The sequence below is a fragment of the Ranitomeya variabilis genome, chromosome 3 (assembly GCF_051348905.1).
Source record: "Ranitomeya variabilis isolate aRanVar5 chromosome 3, aRanVar5.hap1, whole genome shotgun sequence".
NCBI lineage: Eukaryota > Metazoa > Chordata > Amphibia > Anura > Dendrobatidae > Ranitomeya > Ranitomeya variabilis.
Genome location: NC_135234.1, coordinates 716,850,434 through 716,866,670, shown reverse-complemented (window position 1 = coordinate 716,866,670; position 16,237 = coordinate 716,850,434). Strand labels below are relative to the sequence as shown.

The 16,237-nt window shown below is 41.3% G+C and overlaps 1 protein-coding gene across 3 annotated transcripts in view; it reads right to left on the bottom strand.

Annotated features, from left to right (window-relative positions):
- The window catches only part of ATP8A2 (ATPase phospholipid transporting 8A2), a 1,034,865-nt gene that overhangs the window by 224,943 nt on the left and 793,685 nt on the right, over window positions 1–16,237 (bottom strand). For all 3 annotated transcript variants that reach the window (XR_013224076.1, XM_077298312.1, XM_077298313.1), the window contains 3 exons: window positions 14,868–14,929; window positions 9,647–9,703; window positions 8,841–8,948 (listed from right to left, as the gene is read on the bottom strand). Coding sequence is in view for 2 of the 3 variants with exons in the window: in XM_077298312.1 (XP_077154427.1) it covers window positions 8,841–8,948; window positions 9,647–9,703; window positions 14,868–14,929 (227 nt within the window). In the remaining variant the exon portion in view is untranslated. The remainder of the gene's footprint in view (window positions 1–8,840; window positions 8,949–9,646; window positions 9,704–14,867; window positions 14,930–16,237) is intronic.

Here is a 16,237-nt window from a genome sequence, read left to right as displayed (position 1 = left end):
TCTATTGGAATAACACACACACAAAAAAACCCCCACAAATTTTCACAGAAACCCCCCAAAATGGTCTGGACAAGATTGTTAGCACCTTTACAAAATTGTGGGTAAACAACTTTGTTTCACACTTGGCAAGTAACAGATGTGGGCAATAAGAAAGTACACCTGAAGCCAGATAGAAAGGGGAGACTCATTCCTTGCATTGTGCGTCTGCGTGTGCCCAGTGTCAGAAAGCTGGGTTTCTGTCCTAGGTTATGGGTCTTCCAGGAGGACAATGACACCAAACATACTTCAAGAAGCAGCCAGAAATGGATGAAAACAAAGCGCTGGAGAAATCTGAAGTGGCCAGCAATGGGTCCGGATCTACGGTAAATCCCACTTGTGGAGAGATCTTACAATTGCTGTTGGGAGAAGGCGCCATCAAATATGAGAGACGTGGAGTAGTTTGCAAAAGAAGAGTGGTCCAAAATTCCAGTTGAGAGGAGTAAGAAGCTTGTTCATCATTATAGGAAGAGATTGATTGTAGTTATTTATTCCAAAACCAGTGCAACAAAATATTAAGTTGATGGTGCCAATAATTTTGTCCAGACCATTTTGTTTTTTTTTTGAGAAATGATGTCCAATTTGCCTTTTTTTCTTTATTGTTTGTGTTGTTCCAATACACACAAAGGAAATAAACATGTGTATAACAAACAGGCAATCTCCACATGTATTCAAGCTGTCTAGCAGTTGCAAATCATGCAGCTGCGTCAACACAAACTAAATCTCCGAGCATGCTGAAATACTCGGAGACCATCCGAGCATACTCGGAAAAACTCTAGTAACGAGCACACTCGCTCATCACTAGTGCCAACACTTTCAGACATAACTGTATATATATATATACAGTATATATATATATATATACAGTATATATATATCACACACATATATATATATAAATACTGCAGTTTTGACTCTGACCATTGGAGAAGAAATACAGGGTGACATTTCCAGTCTCGTGCAGCCCACTTCTCAGCTTTGCTGTATAGACTTAGACTGAGCATACACATTAGCTTACGCTCTAACATTTCCATCTTTTGCAATGCTGGGCCCTGCCAGGTAACGCCCACAAACGTTCCAGAAATACCCACTTTTGGGCAAATTTGCATAAACCCTGTCCACTTTGTGACATGTTTCATGGGATGCATCCTTGCAGCGCTGGGATCCTGGGTTCAAATCCCACCAAGGACAACATCTGCAAGGAGATTGTATGTTCCCCCAGTGTTTGCTGGGTTTCCTCCGGGTTCTCCGGTTTACTCTCACACTCCAAAGACATACTGATAGTGATGATAATGTATGTGAAGCACTGCGGAATAAGATAGCGCTATATAAACAAAGCATAATAAATAATTAATAATGGGACAATGCAATTAAAAACAGGACAGTAAGGGGACATATTAGATTAAATGTAGGCCAAACCAGACAACTAATATGTAAGGGGGCCTCCCAGCTCCCCTAGATAATATAAGGGAAAGGAAGGATCAGGCATGATCCTTTCATTATCTCCAGCAAACACGTTTACAATTATTTCAAAGGTGGCGCATACAGGAACATTGCTCGATTTAAACAGGGGACCCCAGAGCCCAGATCCGAGCATTTTTGGATTGCTGGGAGTCCCACTGGTCAGGCCCACGACGATCACCAATTTATCCCCTATCGTATAAATAGAGGATAACTTTCGTTTTTTTGGTGGGTTTGCTCTATCTGTATTCAACATACAATATCAATTCTGCCGCATCTATTCCTAGAATTTTGCCTTTGCTATTCCTCCATTATTCCAAATTTACATTATTCCTCCTGGAAATTTAGGATAAAATTAACAATTGGGTGTTACCATTTCCAGTGTCAGTAGAGCGAGTCCTTACCCAGTCTGACACTATTGAAGCTAGGTATAACACAATCCGATATTGCTTCCAATTCTTGACCACATGAAAGATCCATCAGTCCCACAATAAAAAGCAAAAATATTTTGCAAAAAAAAAATGAAATAGAAAACAAATCTTTATCTTAATACTGTGGCATTTCCTAAAAGAGCTGAAGATTTTGTAAATTATAAGGAAGGCTCCAGTGATAAGATCTTCCAGTGTCATTATCGCTTATGTTGTAAAACCCAAGCATAATTATATGCTATATCCTACAGTACAGTAAGGAGATAAGATCTAATCGCTTTTATGGATTTTAGTGCTTGCATTTCTTTTGGCTTTGTCATATTCTTCTTGTTTTACTGCCAAATGTATAAAGTTACTGTGGGAATTAAAATAAAATATATACGGTACCACTAATGACCAATGAAAAGTGAGTGCCGTGCGTCTTAGGAGCTGTCTGGAACCTTGTGCTACAAATGTACGGATAGCAGCTGCTTTGAAGACCCAAAAACCACAAATATGCTTTCACATCACAACAATTCCTGCTTTTAAAATGCTTAGATCCATATTTTTATTTCACTGATTGTTTAGTGCTGGATTTTAACCTTACATGCCCTCTAGACGAGAGCTTTCTATTTCGAAGAATGATGTACAATATGTACATATTTGGATGTAGAGTACCTTGGGTGGGGTGTGCTAGAAATTAAGACTCCGGAATGAATATGACACCAGCTTTAAAAATCATAATGGAGCTACCGTAAATTTGCTTCCAATGCAGCATACAGTAAGTATCAATATATGACAGCTCATGAAGGCAGCATAGCCACATGCATGGATCCAGGACGGAATATCGTTCCCGCAAATCTATATTTTCCTCCTGCAGGCACTGTACATAGCAGCACCTAGAATTATAGACTTTAGATGTTCATACATAGTTGTCTGTTAAACATTTGTTTGTCAGGCAGTTATCTCTGTCTACTCATGAGCACTCAGCCCTGTCGAGTTCTCATGTGTTTTCAATGATGAGTGAGGAGAGTCTACAAAGCCTTTGGCAGGTGTATTAGTGAGGAAGAAGTCAGAGGCATTATGGAAAATATGACACATCAAGCATCTCAGTCACAGTAGAATGATGTTACCTCTGGCAGCAACACAGTCAGTTTGAGGTTTTTTTTTGCACAGTCCACCTCTTCCACTGCCATAACAGTTAGTTTTTATATTGCGGACTTTGAATTCCGTCAATGACACCTCCATTGGTTGTGCCCCTTAGTTCCCTAAGCCCAAGCACTCCGGGTACTAATGAAACTATTTAACAGCAACAACTTTTTGCTGATGATGTAATGAATGAGATTAACAGGCAGCCTTTGCACTCGAGGACATGAAGCTGGAGGAAATGCGGGGCATGATTCAAATGGCTAATTGTGTTGGTGACTTTGTCGGCCATGATTGTAGTGGCATGCTCAGTCAGTGCAAATATACAGGTAAGAAGGCTGGAATGTTGGGGAGGAAGGTCGAAGACCTAAGGACATTTCCCACACTAAGGCAACTGTTGAAGATGATTGTGTATTGAACAGGACCAGGGAACCAGATTGGAGTGTAAGGAGATGTAATCGGAGGATGATTATCCTGACATCCAGCCAAAATGTTTTCTGGAGGCAAATCTGCTTCTTTATTGATGAGTTCCGAAGTAAGTGAGGCTGCTATTGCTGTTGGTGGAAGAGGCTCAACAGCGCCTGAAAGTTCTATTAGTTGGAACTTAAGTCCTATGTGTGGTGTGAGAATTATTTTCCATGTTGCTGGAGAAGCAGTCTATTGCAGAGTGCAGAGTCTACAGTAGAAAATTAAGTCCTGTACATCCTGGAACAAATCGACTAGGAAGGTCTCTGTTATCACATGATGAAGCGGCATCACATGCTCTAATCGGAAAAGCAAATTGACCAGCAAGGTGAGCAAGACTCAAACTGTACTCCTTCTCCTTTCGATCATCTTTCTTGTAGCTAGACTGCATGTTCAAGTTATACTTGGTCGTTGTCATCATCACCATCATCATCCTCATCTACTACTTTATGTACTCTACCTCCTCTACCTTCATTGTGTTGTCAGGTAGCCATATGAATGTCCAAGAAATGTATTTCCAGTCATGCCATGCCAACTGGATTGCAAAATGACTACGTGAGCTCAGTCTCTATGGAAGATACCTAGTCACTATAATTTCTTGAAGAAAGACGCCTTTGCTTCATCGTCATTTTTGGCATCAATTAGTGTGATTATGTCCCTGTGCAAGACTGGGCACAAAAGGCAAAAATGTATTTTAGCAAAAATGCTTGGACTTCCGTGACTGCAATTTTTTGTAAAAATTAGGGTTCCTTGTGTTTTGACTGGTGTGAAGTCCCCCTATAGAAACCTGCCCGGGACTGGGAACATAAAAGGCTGTTGAAGTCCTTTTCTCATCACTATATTGGAAAGGATGAGCAACCATGCAAGCAATGTCTTACTCTGTTTGCTGTGGCCTGGACACTATGGTAGACTAAGACAACAACAGAACATTCTGCCTGAGCATAAAAGATTAAGAGGGATAATTTTTGGACCATTTCTAGCAATTTTAAAAGGCATGAAAAGCCTTTCCTTGTGCTGTATTATTAAATATGTTGTTGGTTCCCATACATTTCTATGTTGAGGTAATTTTGACATTGCTAAGACTTTGTTTGTGTTATAGAAATTCAAGGAGGAAGGATACAGTCCTAGGAGATCTCAGAGTGTTACATGCATCTTTTTAGGACGATTTGAGGCTTTGACTTATTTACTATTAACGGTGACTTGATTTTTTTGAGAAAAATTTGATGAAGATGCTGAATTTGAATTTTAAAAGATACGCTCATCTCTACTCACGGCTTACATTTACCTTGCCTTTAGTCAAATAAAAATTAATCCTTTTTACATTGTGTTTTCGAATATCCTAGAGATACAAGGAATATCTGTCAAATGTTGATCTTTTTACACCCTCCACACAGCATCAGACATCCAAAAGCAAGTCTGAGGGAAGTGCTCGACTGAAAGAAAAAGTATAACTTTTGAAGACGGAGCAGGCTCAGATGGTTGAGCAAAGTCTACTGGTAAGGTTATAAAAAATGCTTGCAAATAAAATCAGGTAAGTCCCTGTACAGATTCTACTGAACATGAAAGCAGTGATCTGATCTAGGCGAAAAATCGCCACTTCTCTTTGTGCCTAAATTTAATCAAAATCCACATTCTAAATTCTGCCCTCTACCAGTAGCCTGATTGTATCACACCGAGCTCATCCCCAGTTGGGCCTGAAGCCAATTCTAATGTGTCCATTTTGTTTTACCTTGGACTGTGATAGACATTGATGTAGTGTTCTTGATACTTGCCAAGTTTCTACTTACTTTCCCAGGCTCCAGCTACCTCCCTGGGGATTGAGTCTCTTTTCTTGGTGCTATATAAAGTTATGTTTCCTCTAGACTAAGATTCGTCACTTGGCACAATATTACGACTTGTCTGTGATTGACTAGACATTGTCTTAATTTACTAGGGTACCCAGGAGTTCATAAATTTAGCTCTGTTATATATTTTAACATTGACGACCTAATGCTTCACCTGTGGAGATACCACCTTGTATCTGCAAAATGAAGGAGGCAAGGCAGCTTCACTGTTAATAGTGTCTCTCCTGTACAAGTGAATGGCAGCACCAGGGATGGTCACTGATGTAGATGAGCTGATGTGCCACTACTTTCATTTTTCTGATCTGTAGGGTTAAAAGGGGTCTGACCCTTACCTTTTAAACACCTGAAGCCTGGCCTGGAGTGCCCACACATTCAAGATAGCGGCTGGACAAATGAGCATTGGGCTCACATCTATTTCTCCCGACTTCCTCCACTCATACTGTATGTACCCTGGTTAGTATCAAGCATCCATGTGTTCCCAAGAGGGAGAGGGAAAAAAGCTGCTGTCAGACACCTGGCAGTGACTTATCTCCCTGGAAAATTAAAGATGGAGCACTTTATAGCTAGCGTGCCCAATCCTTGCTTCCCTCTTTTAGACTGTTCTAAAGTTGACCATACAAATGTAGATAGCTTTCAACTGACAGCAATTCTTCCCGCTCCCCATACTCATGCATGCTGGGATCGACGGAGCGTACATGTGTAGAATAAAGTACAATAAACTACTGCCAGGCGCCTCTGGGAGCAACTAAACCTAATTAAGACAAAGAATTGAGCATGTCGAAATCCAACATGGCGAATCTTTCCTTGTCCTAATATCTGACATAGGGGGACAATTGGGATACTGCAATACACATTTGATAGTCACTCTGTCCTTTCGAAATTTGGATCATATATTAAGTATGATCACCTTAAAGGGAACCTGTCACCCCCAAAATCAATGGTGAGGTAAGCCCATCGTCATCAGGGGCTTATCTACAGCATTCTGTAATGCTGTAGATAAGCCCCTGATGTTACCTGAAATAGGAGAAAAAGACATTAGATTATACTCACCCAGGGGCGGTCCCGGTACGATGGGCGTCGCAGGTCCGTTCCGGCACCTCCTATCTTCATTCCATGACGTCCTCTCCTGGTCTTCACGCCGCAGCTCCGGCGCAGGCGTATTTTGTCTGCCCTGCTGAGGGCAGAGCAAAGTACTGCAGTGCTCAGGCGCCGGAAAGGTCAGAGAGGCCCTGCGCACTGCAGTACTTTGCTCTGCCCTCAACAGGGCAGACAAAGTACGCCTGCGCCACAGCCGCAGCGTGAAGACCAGAAGAGGACGTCATCTGATGAAGATGGGAGGCGCCGGATCGGACCGCGACACCCATCGGACCGGGACCGCCTCTGGGTGAGTATAATATAACCTCTTTTTCTTATGTTTTAGGATACATCAGGGGCTTATCTCCAGCATTACAGAATGCTGTAGATAAGCCCCTGATGACAGTGGGCTTAGCTCATCATCGATTTTGGGGGTGACAGGTTCCCTTTAAAGAGGTTGTCCACTACTTTAGCATTGGTGACCTATCCTTAGAATAGGTCATCAATGTTTGATCACTCCGCGTCCAACACCCTGTACCATGGCAAATCAGCTGCTATTGGTGTCGGCGGCCTCCGCCCGGAGATACTCACTAGCTGAGCTGCTCTGTCTTCTCAAAGTAGCCACCGCAGGGTACTGCGCATCCACCTCCTATAGGAGGAAGATGTGCAGTACCCTGCCTCGGCCACTATCAGAAGACGGAGCAGCTCCGCCGCCAAAACCGATAACAGCTGATCGGCGGAGATAACGGGTTTCGGACCCTGACCGATCAGACATTGATGACCTATCCTAAGGATAGATCATCAATGCTAAAGTTGAGGACACCCTCTTTAAGGGTAGGCCATCAATGAAAAATCCGAGGAACCCTTTTAACATGCATTCTGGCTGAAAGCTGAATACCTGACGTTACCTCTGAGATCCTAGTGAGTTTTATTTGCCGAGGAACAAGTGTCAATCACAATGATACTGGGTATTAGTTCAGGACAATTAATTCCTAGTGGGTAATGAAGACACTCACATAATTACATTCTATGCCGGGTAATATCTCCCCCAGACAATGACGCTAATAATCCTTCATGAAAAGGCATTGGAGCAATGTTATCTTACCAGAGAAATGAGAAAATTAATGAACTAGCTATAAAGCATAATTATGTAGGAGCGGCTGAGAAATGCCTTTATGACCCTTTTACTTCTACAATTTGGAGGACAGATTGTTTTGGGGGGGGTTTACAATTAAAGTTTTTAAATCCATGGCAACAAATCAGGCATTAGTTCCCATTTAGCCCACGTAAGAGAGAGATATCAGGCATATGATTAGTTGGTGGATGTGTCTGCTACATTTATCATTTCTTATTTAACGGCACAAATAGATAGATCACCAGTATAAATGCTAGTCACTTAGCATAAAAACAGCCACTGAAAAAAGAAAAATGCAGGAGAAGTGATGGAAATTGCACAGGTTTATTTTCTTCACAAATCAAAAATAAGAATTTTGCGTTTTGATTTTTCAAGGGTTTACCTATAATCTGTGGTCCACACGTACCCCAGATATAAGACCTCATGCGCACATCCACATTACAGAAGCATAAGATAATGTCCATATTATTTAAGAAATCCAATGGTATCTCAGGGTATAGTACCTCTGCTTTTAGATACTGGCACTGAGCACATGTTTTGGGTGTTACTTGTATTTTCTAAAAAGGGTAAATTCACAAAGGATGGACTAGATGCGGATCTTAGCAGTGGATTTGAGCACATAATTTCAGCAGTGGAATACAGCACAAGTCAAGTAAATTTCATCTCATCCACATGTTGCTGAAATTTTCCACACAACATTTGACCTGCAGGGAAGGTTGCAATAGTTTCCGTCTACACGACATATTTGAGATGCGTAATTTTCATAGCGGACAATCCAAAGCACATCTGCAAATGGTCCGGATTTCACTGCAGAAATAAGCAAATCTGTAGCACAAACTGACATGTGGATGTCAAATATATAGAGCTTAATTTAATTAACTGAATTTTTGCTGCAGATTTTTCCACTTGCTTTGGATTATTGCAGATCTGCAGCAGAAACATTGGCAGAGGCAAATCCACCCCCAAATTTGCTAAGTTTTGTGCCGATTCATTTTGTAGATTTTTTTGTGGATCTATTAGTAACGGTCCATTTGTATCAAAAGAAAGAGATTATATGTCTCCTCACCATGCCACATTCTACCATCGGAAATGTTATGTAATATGTGATTTTAAAGTTGATTAGCCAAAAGACAAAACGTAGGAAAATTACCTTTATTTCTTTACCTATTTTGAAATCTATAGAATTTATTCATCCAATTATTGAAAATCAATAAATACTATGTAAGTTATGTTCAGTTCTTATGACATAAAATAAGAGATAAAGTCACTGACCTGTCCAAGCATGTCTGGAGCAATAGGAATTACAGGCCAAATAGTGGAATAAGCACCAAAAAACACCAACCACATCAGCATGCTTCCCCAGACGGCCAGGTGACTGAACTGCAAGATGAAGGGTAATTCAGATTAAATATAAAATCTTTCCTGGGTGGGACCCATCTTCTTCCCCCACCATCCTGGGTACATTACAGGTGCTATGTTATACTCTTATTGATCTGATAATAGTTACATTTAGGGTGTCCAGGTCACAGCGTCGATCAATAATGGAGAACGTTTGGAGAGAGCGTGGACTTGGACACCAGGATCAGTGTCGGTATATTGCTTCTGGTACGTTTTCAAGTTGGTTTACGACAATGGCTGTTTGTTAACTATCGGTTCTAAGTAAAAGCTGTGACCGATCTCCACCCAACTAATGCCAAGGTGCCAGTGTCTTTATTTTTGGAATGGGGCAGAAGAGGCCTAGTTTAGTTTTCTTTGTCTCTGCAGTCATGGTTGTATCAGATAAGAGACCATAGCTGCTTTCTTCTGGAAACAGCGTCATTATATCCTGGGTCTGGTATTGCATCTCTGTCACATACAAGTGAATGAGGTTGAATTGCAATGTCAGCAGAATCAGCCCGTGGATAAGCCCTTTAGTTGCTAAAAAAATAACTTATATGAAATGTACATCAGATCAATACAGAAATTAATTGTAAAAAAGGATCACATGAGGCAGCTAAGTTATAACCACTAACTAGTGTCTGGCCAGATCTAATAATTTATATTGACTCATTAAACTACTGCTTTTAGGGTTCACTTACTTTTGTCCATGCTGTGGTTTCTAAGCCAGCTTTCAAACAGACTGTCACCACGACATACTATATAAAGAAGCATAAAAAAGCACATAAATGTTCAGTATAATCTGGATTTGATCACAGCAATAAACTCTGCTGGGTGTATCTGTAAGATTACACGCCGTAATGCAATCAAGTAAGACGTCACTACAGTGTGGATTACAAGAAGGGGTTATCCGGGACTATATTATTTAGAATATGCCTAAGAACAAACATGCATGTAGTTGTTACCAACCTGCCTCTTTTGCCCAGTGTTGATCTCTGGTCATGGACAGAGCTCTGATGGAAGAGTAGTGATGTCAACAAAGCAGCGGCTAATCTTCTGCTCTGTTCTGTTGACGGGGCGTGACTGTTAATGTCATGCTGATTGACAGTCACCTCCCTATCTGTGAAGAGCCGGCTGTCAATCAGCAGGACGTTAGCAGTCACACCCTGAGGATACAGCAGGCCGGAAGAGCTGCTCTGTTGACATGTGGCAGCGGAATCGGACAGTGACCATTTAGCGCTGGGTAGAACAGGCACTTAGTTAGAAATATGTTGTGAACTCTGTTTTTGGGCTCCCTCTAGTGGTCACAAGCGGTACTGTGTAGTGTTGTCTTTCTGCAGGTTGGCATATCAGCTGGTTCGTTATCCTTGGTTGGTTTCCTATTTAGCTCACCTGGATACTCAGTTCCTTGCCTGCTCTCAATGTATTCAGTGCTCTTCAGATTCCTTGTGACTACCTTGCTCCCAGTCTCTCCAAGACAAGCTAAGTTTTTGTTTGATCATTTTTTGATTATCAGCATTCTCTATGTTTTTAGTCCAGCTCGCTAAAATGTGATTTCCTCGCTTGCTGGTTGCTCTAGGGGACTGAGTTTCTCCCCCCACACCGTTAGTTGGTGCGGGGGTTCTTGAAATCTCAGTGTGGATATTTTGTAAGGGTTTTTTACTGACCGCACAGACCCCTTTACTATTTTCTGCTATCTAGTATTAGTGGGCCTCATTTGCTGAATCTGTTTTCACCCCTGTGTATGTGCCTTCCTCTTACCTCACCGTTATTATATGTTGGGGGCTTCTATATCTTTGGGGATTATTTCTCTGGAGGCAAGAGAGGTCTTTCTTTCTCTCTAGGGGTAGTTAGTTCCTCAGGCTGGCTCGAGACGTCTAGGATTTTTAGGCACGTTCACCGGCTACTTCTAGTGTGTTTGGATAGGTTCAGATTTGCGGTCAGTCCAGTTTGCCACCTCCCTAGAGCTTGTCCTATGTATGTTACTTAGCTGGAGTAATTTGTGATCCTCAACCACTAAGGATCATAACAGAAATATCTGTCTGTTAGTTTTTAGGCCATAGTAAAAAATAAACAAATAATAGTCCTAGACAATACCTTTAGGGTTATGTTTACACGTTGTCTTTTGCTGCATTTTATTTTTAATTAAAAGCTACTTTTCACAGTACCAGCAAAAGCTGTGAGATTTCAGAAATCTCATGCACATACATTGTTTTATTTTTCCTGACTAAATTGAAAAACTGCTGCTTTTTTGAAAACTGCAGCATGTCGTTTCTTTCAGCATTTTTGTTGCATTTTTGCAGCATTTTTTTACCCATATGTGGACACACAGCATTGTATCTAAATTAACAAGATGACTACTTTTAGCAAACCAAGAAGAATACAATAGATTGTTATCTGTATGGTCACTTTTGAATTTATGTGTTGGTCAAGAAAACAGAATATCGCTTGTGTAAGCCTGTAATATTGACATTTCATATAACATATTGTGCTCTTATTCTTGATGACCAGTGCCGTTTATTGATATACTAATTATGCATTGTGTAGGCCAGATAGTTTGGTGACTTTGATAACAAAGGAGGAAAAACTATTCAAATAGATTCAATAATCAAGTAATGCTATTTGATCTCATCTCCATTCCTACCCTTTATGTCAATACTGAATTAAGGACACTAGTAAAGTATAAAAATAGGTTGCATGCCTCTGTAGAGAGACAGAGAGAGACAGCCAGAAATTCTGCCAAGACATCCAAACCTCCAGGGGACGCTACAGGACTGCTGCCAATATATCATGGCTTCTTCAGGGACAAATATCTACAGGAAAAAACCTAGGGGACTTCAGCCCCAGTTGGAAAAATACAGATGTGCTCCATCGCTGAACAATGGATACGTTTGGAGAAAGCCAGGACTGGCACCCGCCGGTCGCCTGGCTCCATGGAGAAGTTCGGAGAAGCCAGGTTGTGACCCTCAGGTCAACTGGCCTTGTACCTCAATGGACTGTCATCTTCCTATGCTTGTTGTTACCTCCTTACTTTGTGTGCGCCACAGGTGGGGTAGTCGACCCTGGAAGATTAAGCCAGATTGTGACCCTCCAGTCACCTGGCCTTGTATTTAAATGGACTGTCATCTTCCTACGTTTGTCGTTACCTCCTCCCTGTGTACATGCCACAGGTGGGGTAGTAGGTCCTGGAGGCTCTGAAGTAACACCATTATCCCGGAGAGTTAGCAGAAGGGTCAAACTCTGCAATGTGCACCATCTTGGTGTATTTTGCTTTGACTGTTCTACGAGTTATCTGCCTGTTTTGTGGTTCAATAAAGCATTGCAACACGATTTTACCCTCACCCTGTGTTGTCTGAGTAGCATTATGCCCACGTTAAAAGGAGAACGGGCATTCAGCGGGATGATCACTGGAACATGCGGTCTCGGCTAGAAGACCAGGGTGCCCGACGACCCCACAGTGTCTCCACATTATGGTGGCATCAGTGGGATACTACTCAGCCCAGTGGAATCAGGGAGCTGCAGGGGACTGGTGTTTTCACACACCGTCCAGGGCTCCACAACCAGGGAGGCATACAGACAGACCCAGCAGACCACTGATGAGGCATGCACAACAGGTTACAGATGCTACTATGTCCAACCCCACCAATTCGGCCATGGGAAGAAGACCAGAGTGGATGTATAGTCGCAACAGGAAACTGAAACTACCAGGAGCTGTTTCTTCTGATCACTCTTTCATGAAGGCCATATTTGTGTAGGGGTCTCTGAACAATAGTACAATTAACAAGGTCTGTTAAATTTTTCTTAAGGTCTTTTACAGTCATGCAAGGGTTCTGAGTTGCCTTTCTAGCAATCCTATGAGCAGATCTCACTGAAATTTTGCTTGGTCTCCCAAACCTTATCTTGACCTCCACTATTTCTATTAACTGCCATTTCTTCATTACATTTTGAAGTGAGGAAAGGGCAACTTGAAAACGCTTTGCTGTCTTCTTATAGCCTTCTCCAGCTTTGTGGGCCTCCACCATTTTAATTTTCAGAGTGCTAGGCAGCTGCTTAGAAGAACCCATGGCTGCTGTTTTTTGTTAGAGGAGGCTGGGTTTTTATAAAGCTGGGAAATGTGCATCACTTGGCCATTCCTAACAATGACAATAAATAAGCCATAACCATAAAAGGATAATTAAGGTCTGAAACCTTGGTCAAAGTTATCTGAGCACACAAATCTCCAACGGTGCCCATATTTTTGCATAGGCCTATTTTCTTTTTTGTAATTTTTAAAAAGTAAAAGATGAAAATATATATATATATTACATAGTTACATAGTTACATAGTTAGTAAGGCCGAAAAAAGACATTTGTCCATCCAGTTCAACCTATATTCCATCATAATAAATCCCCAGATCTACATCCTTCTACAGAACCTAATAATTGTATGATACAATATTGTTCTGCTCCAGGAAGACATCCAGGCCTCTCTTGAACCCCTCAACTGAGTTCGCCATCACCACCTCCTCAGGCAAGCAATTCCAGATTCTCACTGCCCTAACAGTAAAGAATCCTCTTCTATTTTGGTGGAAAAACCTTCTCTCCTCCAGACGCAAAGAATGCCCCCTTGTGCCCGTCACCTTCCTTGGTATAAACAGATCCTCAGCGAGATATTTGTATTGTCCCCTTATATACTTATACATGGTTATTAGATCGCCCCTCAGTCGTCTTTTTTCTAGACTAAATAATCCTAATTTCGCTAATCTATCTGGGTATTGTAGTTCTCCCATCCCCTTTATTAATTTTGTTGCCCTCCTTTGTACTCTCTCTAGTTCCATTATATCCTTCTTGAGCACCGGTGCCCAAAACTGTACACAGCACTCCATGTGCGGTCTAACTAGGGATTTGTACAGAGGCAGTATAATGCTCTTATCATGTGTATCCAGACCTCTTGTAATGCACCCCATGATCCGGTTTGCCTTGGCAGCTGCTGCCTGGCACTGGCTGCTCCAGGTAAGTTTATCATTAACTAGGATCCCCAAGTCCTTCTCCATGTCAGATTTACCCAGTGGTTTCCCGTTCAGTGTGTAATGGTGACATTGATTCCTTCTTCCCATGTGGATAACCTTACATTTATCATTGTTAAACCTCATCTGCCACCTTTCAGCCCAAGTTTCCAACTTATCCAGATCCATCTGTAGCAGAATACTATCTTCTCTTGTATTAACTGCTTTACATAGTTTTGTATCATCTGCAAATATCAATATTTTACTGTCTAAACCTTCTACCAGATCATTAATGAATATGTTGAAGAGAATATTGTTTCTAAAATACAAAGGAAATGTGTAATCTTTAACTTTGGACCTTTTAGAGATCATTTCATCTTCAACTTGCTTAACTGTTTACAAAAACGGTAATTTTCACCAGGGTTGTAGTAAAAGTTTCTAACACTTTGTATTATTTATGCTTGTAGGGAAGCACAGCTGAATTTGGGATCCTGAAAAGCACAGCAAAACAAGCAGCAAAAAAAAAATCAGCAAAAGCTGCTTTTTGTCTGCAGCTTTTTTTACTGCCAAGGGATCAAATTTTGGCTGCAGGAAAAAAGCAGCAAAAAAACAATGTGTGAACAAAGCTAGTGAAGTAGCGAGGTAGCTTTTTAATATTACAGAGGTCCAACATAAGGGTCCGTTAAACGGGCCGACCTGGAGCCACCAATTCTTTTTCTCATAATTTCCTACATCCTCTTTTGTGTAGTTTTTTTTTTAATTTTAGAAAGGTCTGACGGTTCTGACTGAAACGTGACTATTGTACACTTGTGTGGGATTAGAGAACCAGCTTGGTATTTGCGCTTGGACTGTGAGTTCTGCTTCCTTGATTGCATAAATATTCAGTGAGAACATCGTGTAATAGTATTGGACATCTGCTTTACCACAAAAATACTCACAGTGTAAACGATGTTTCCGACAAATAAGTAGTCAGTGACATGTCCGCTGGTGAAGACGGCATCTGTAAGGAGACAGAAGACCCTGATGAGACACACCCTGCACAGTATTCACCTCCTGTATATTTGGGGAGTGACTCTGTTAGGCCCGGTGTCAACGAACAATAACAAAAAAAATACAATTCTGTATCAGAATAGTTGGGGAATTTGATGCTTGCAGGCCTCAATGCAAAATCTCCAAAATCTCAACTCTCATGGGTCTTTAACCCCTTTCCAACATCAGGCGTAATAGTATGCCGATGTCGGACTCCCCCTGTTTGGTGCGGGCTCTGGTGCTGAGCCCGCACCTTTCCGGGCACGTCAGCTGATATATACAGTTGACATCTGCCCGCAACAGCCGCTGTTGGAATCTTGATCCACCCACGGCTGTTAACTAGTTAAATGCCGCTGTCAATGTCTGACAGCGGCATTTCACTTGCGCTTCCAGCAAGCGCGCCGTCACTTGATCAGGGGTCACCAAAGGGTTGGCAAGATAACCAGAGGTCTCCAGCAGACCTCTATGGTTGTCACTGCCGGATTAGTATGAGCGTCTCCCCGTCGTCAGCGCTCGTAGCAAGTGAGCATTTCTGCTACATACAAGCGATCTGATCGTTGCCTGTATGTAGCACAGCCGATCGGACTATGGCAGCTTCTAGTCTAACTTGGAGACTATTGATGCATGCCAAAAGTAAAAACAAAATGTTTTATATTTTTTAAATTTTTTAATATTTTTAAAAAATTAAATCACCCCCCTTTCAAAATAATACAATAAAAAAAGTCAAACATACACATATTTGGTTTCGCCGCGTTCAGAATCGCCAAATCTATCAATATAAAAAAAGAATTAACCCGATTGCTAAATTAATTTAATTAAATTAAATTTTTTTGGTAGCCACAACATTACATTAAAATGCAATAGCGGACGATCAAAAGATCATATCTGCACCAAAATGGTATCATTAAAAAGCGCCAGCTCGGCATGCAAAAAATAAGCCCTCAACCAACCTGAGATAATGAAAAATGGAGACGCTTCGGGTATCGGAAAATGGCACAATTGTCTTTTTTTACAAACTTTGGAAGTTTTTTTCACCGCTTAAATAAAAAAGAACCTATAGATGTCTGGTGTCTGTGAACTAGTAATGACCTGCAGAATCATAATGGCAGGTCAGTTTTAGCATTTAGTGAACATGGTAAAAAAAACTACAAAAAACAACTATGGGATTGCACTTTTGTTGCAATTTCACCGCACTTGGAATTATTTTTCCCATTTTCCAGTACACAATATGTTAAAACCAATGTTAAAAAGTACAACTCGTCCTGCAAAAAACAAGCCT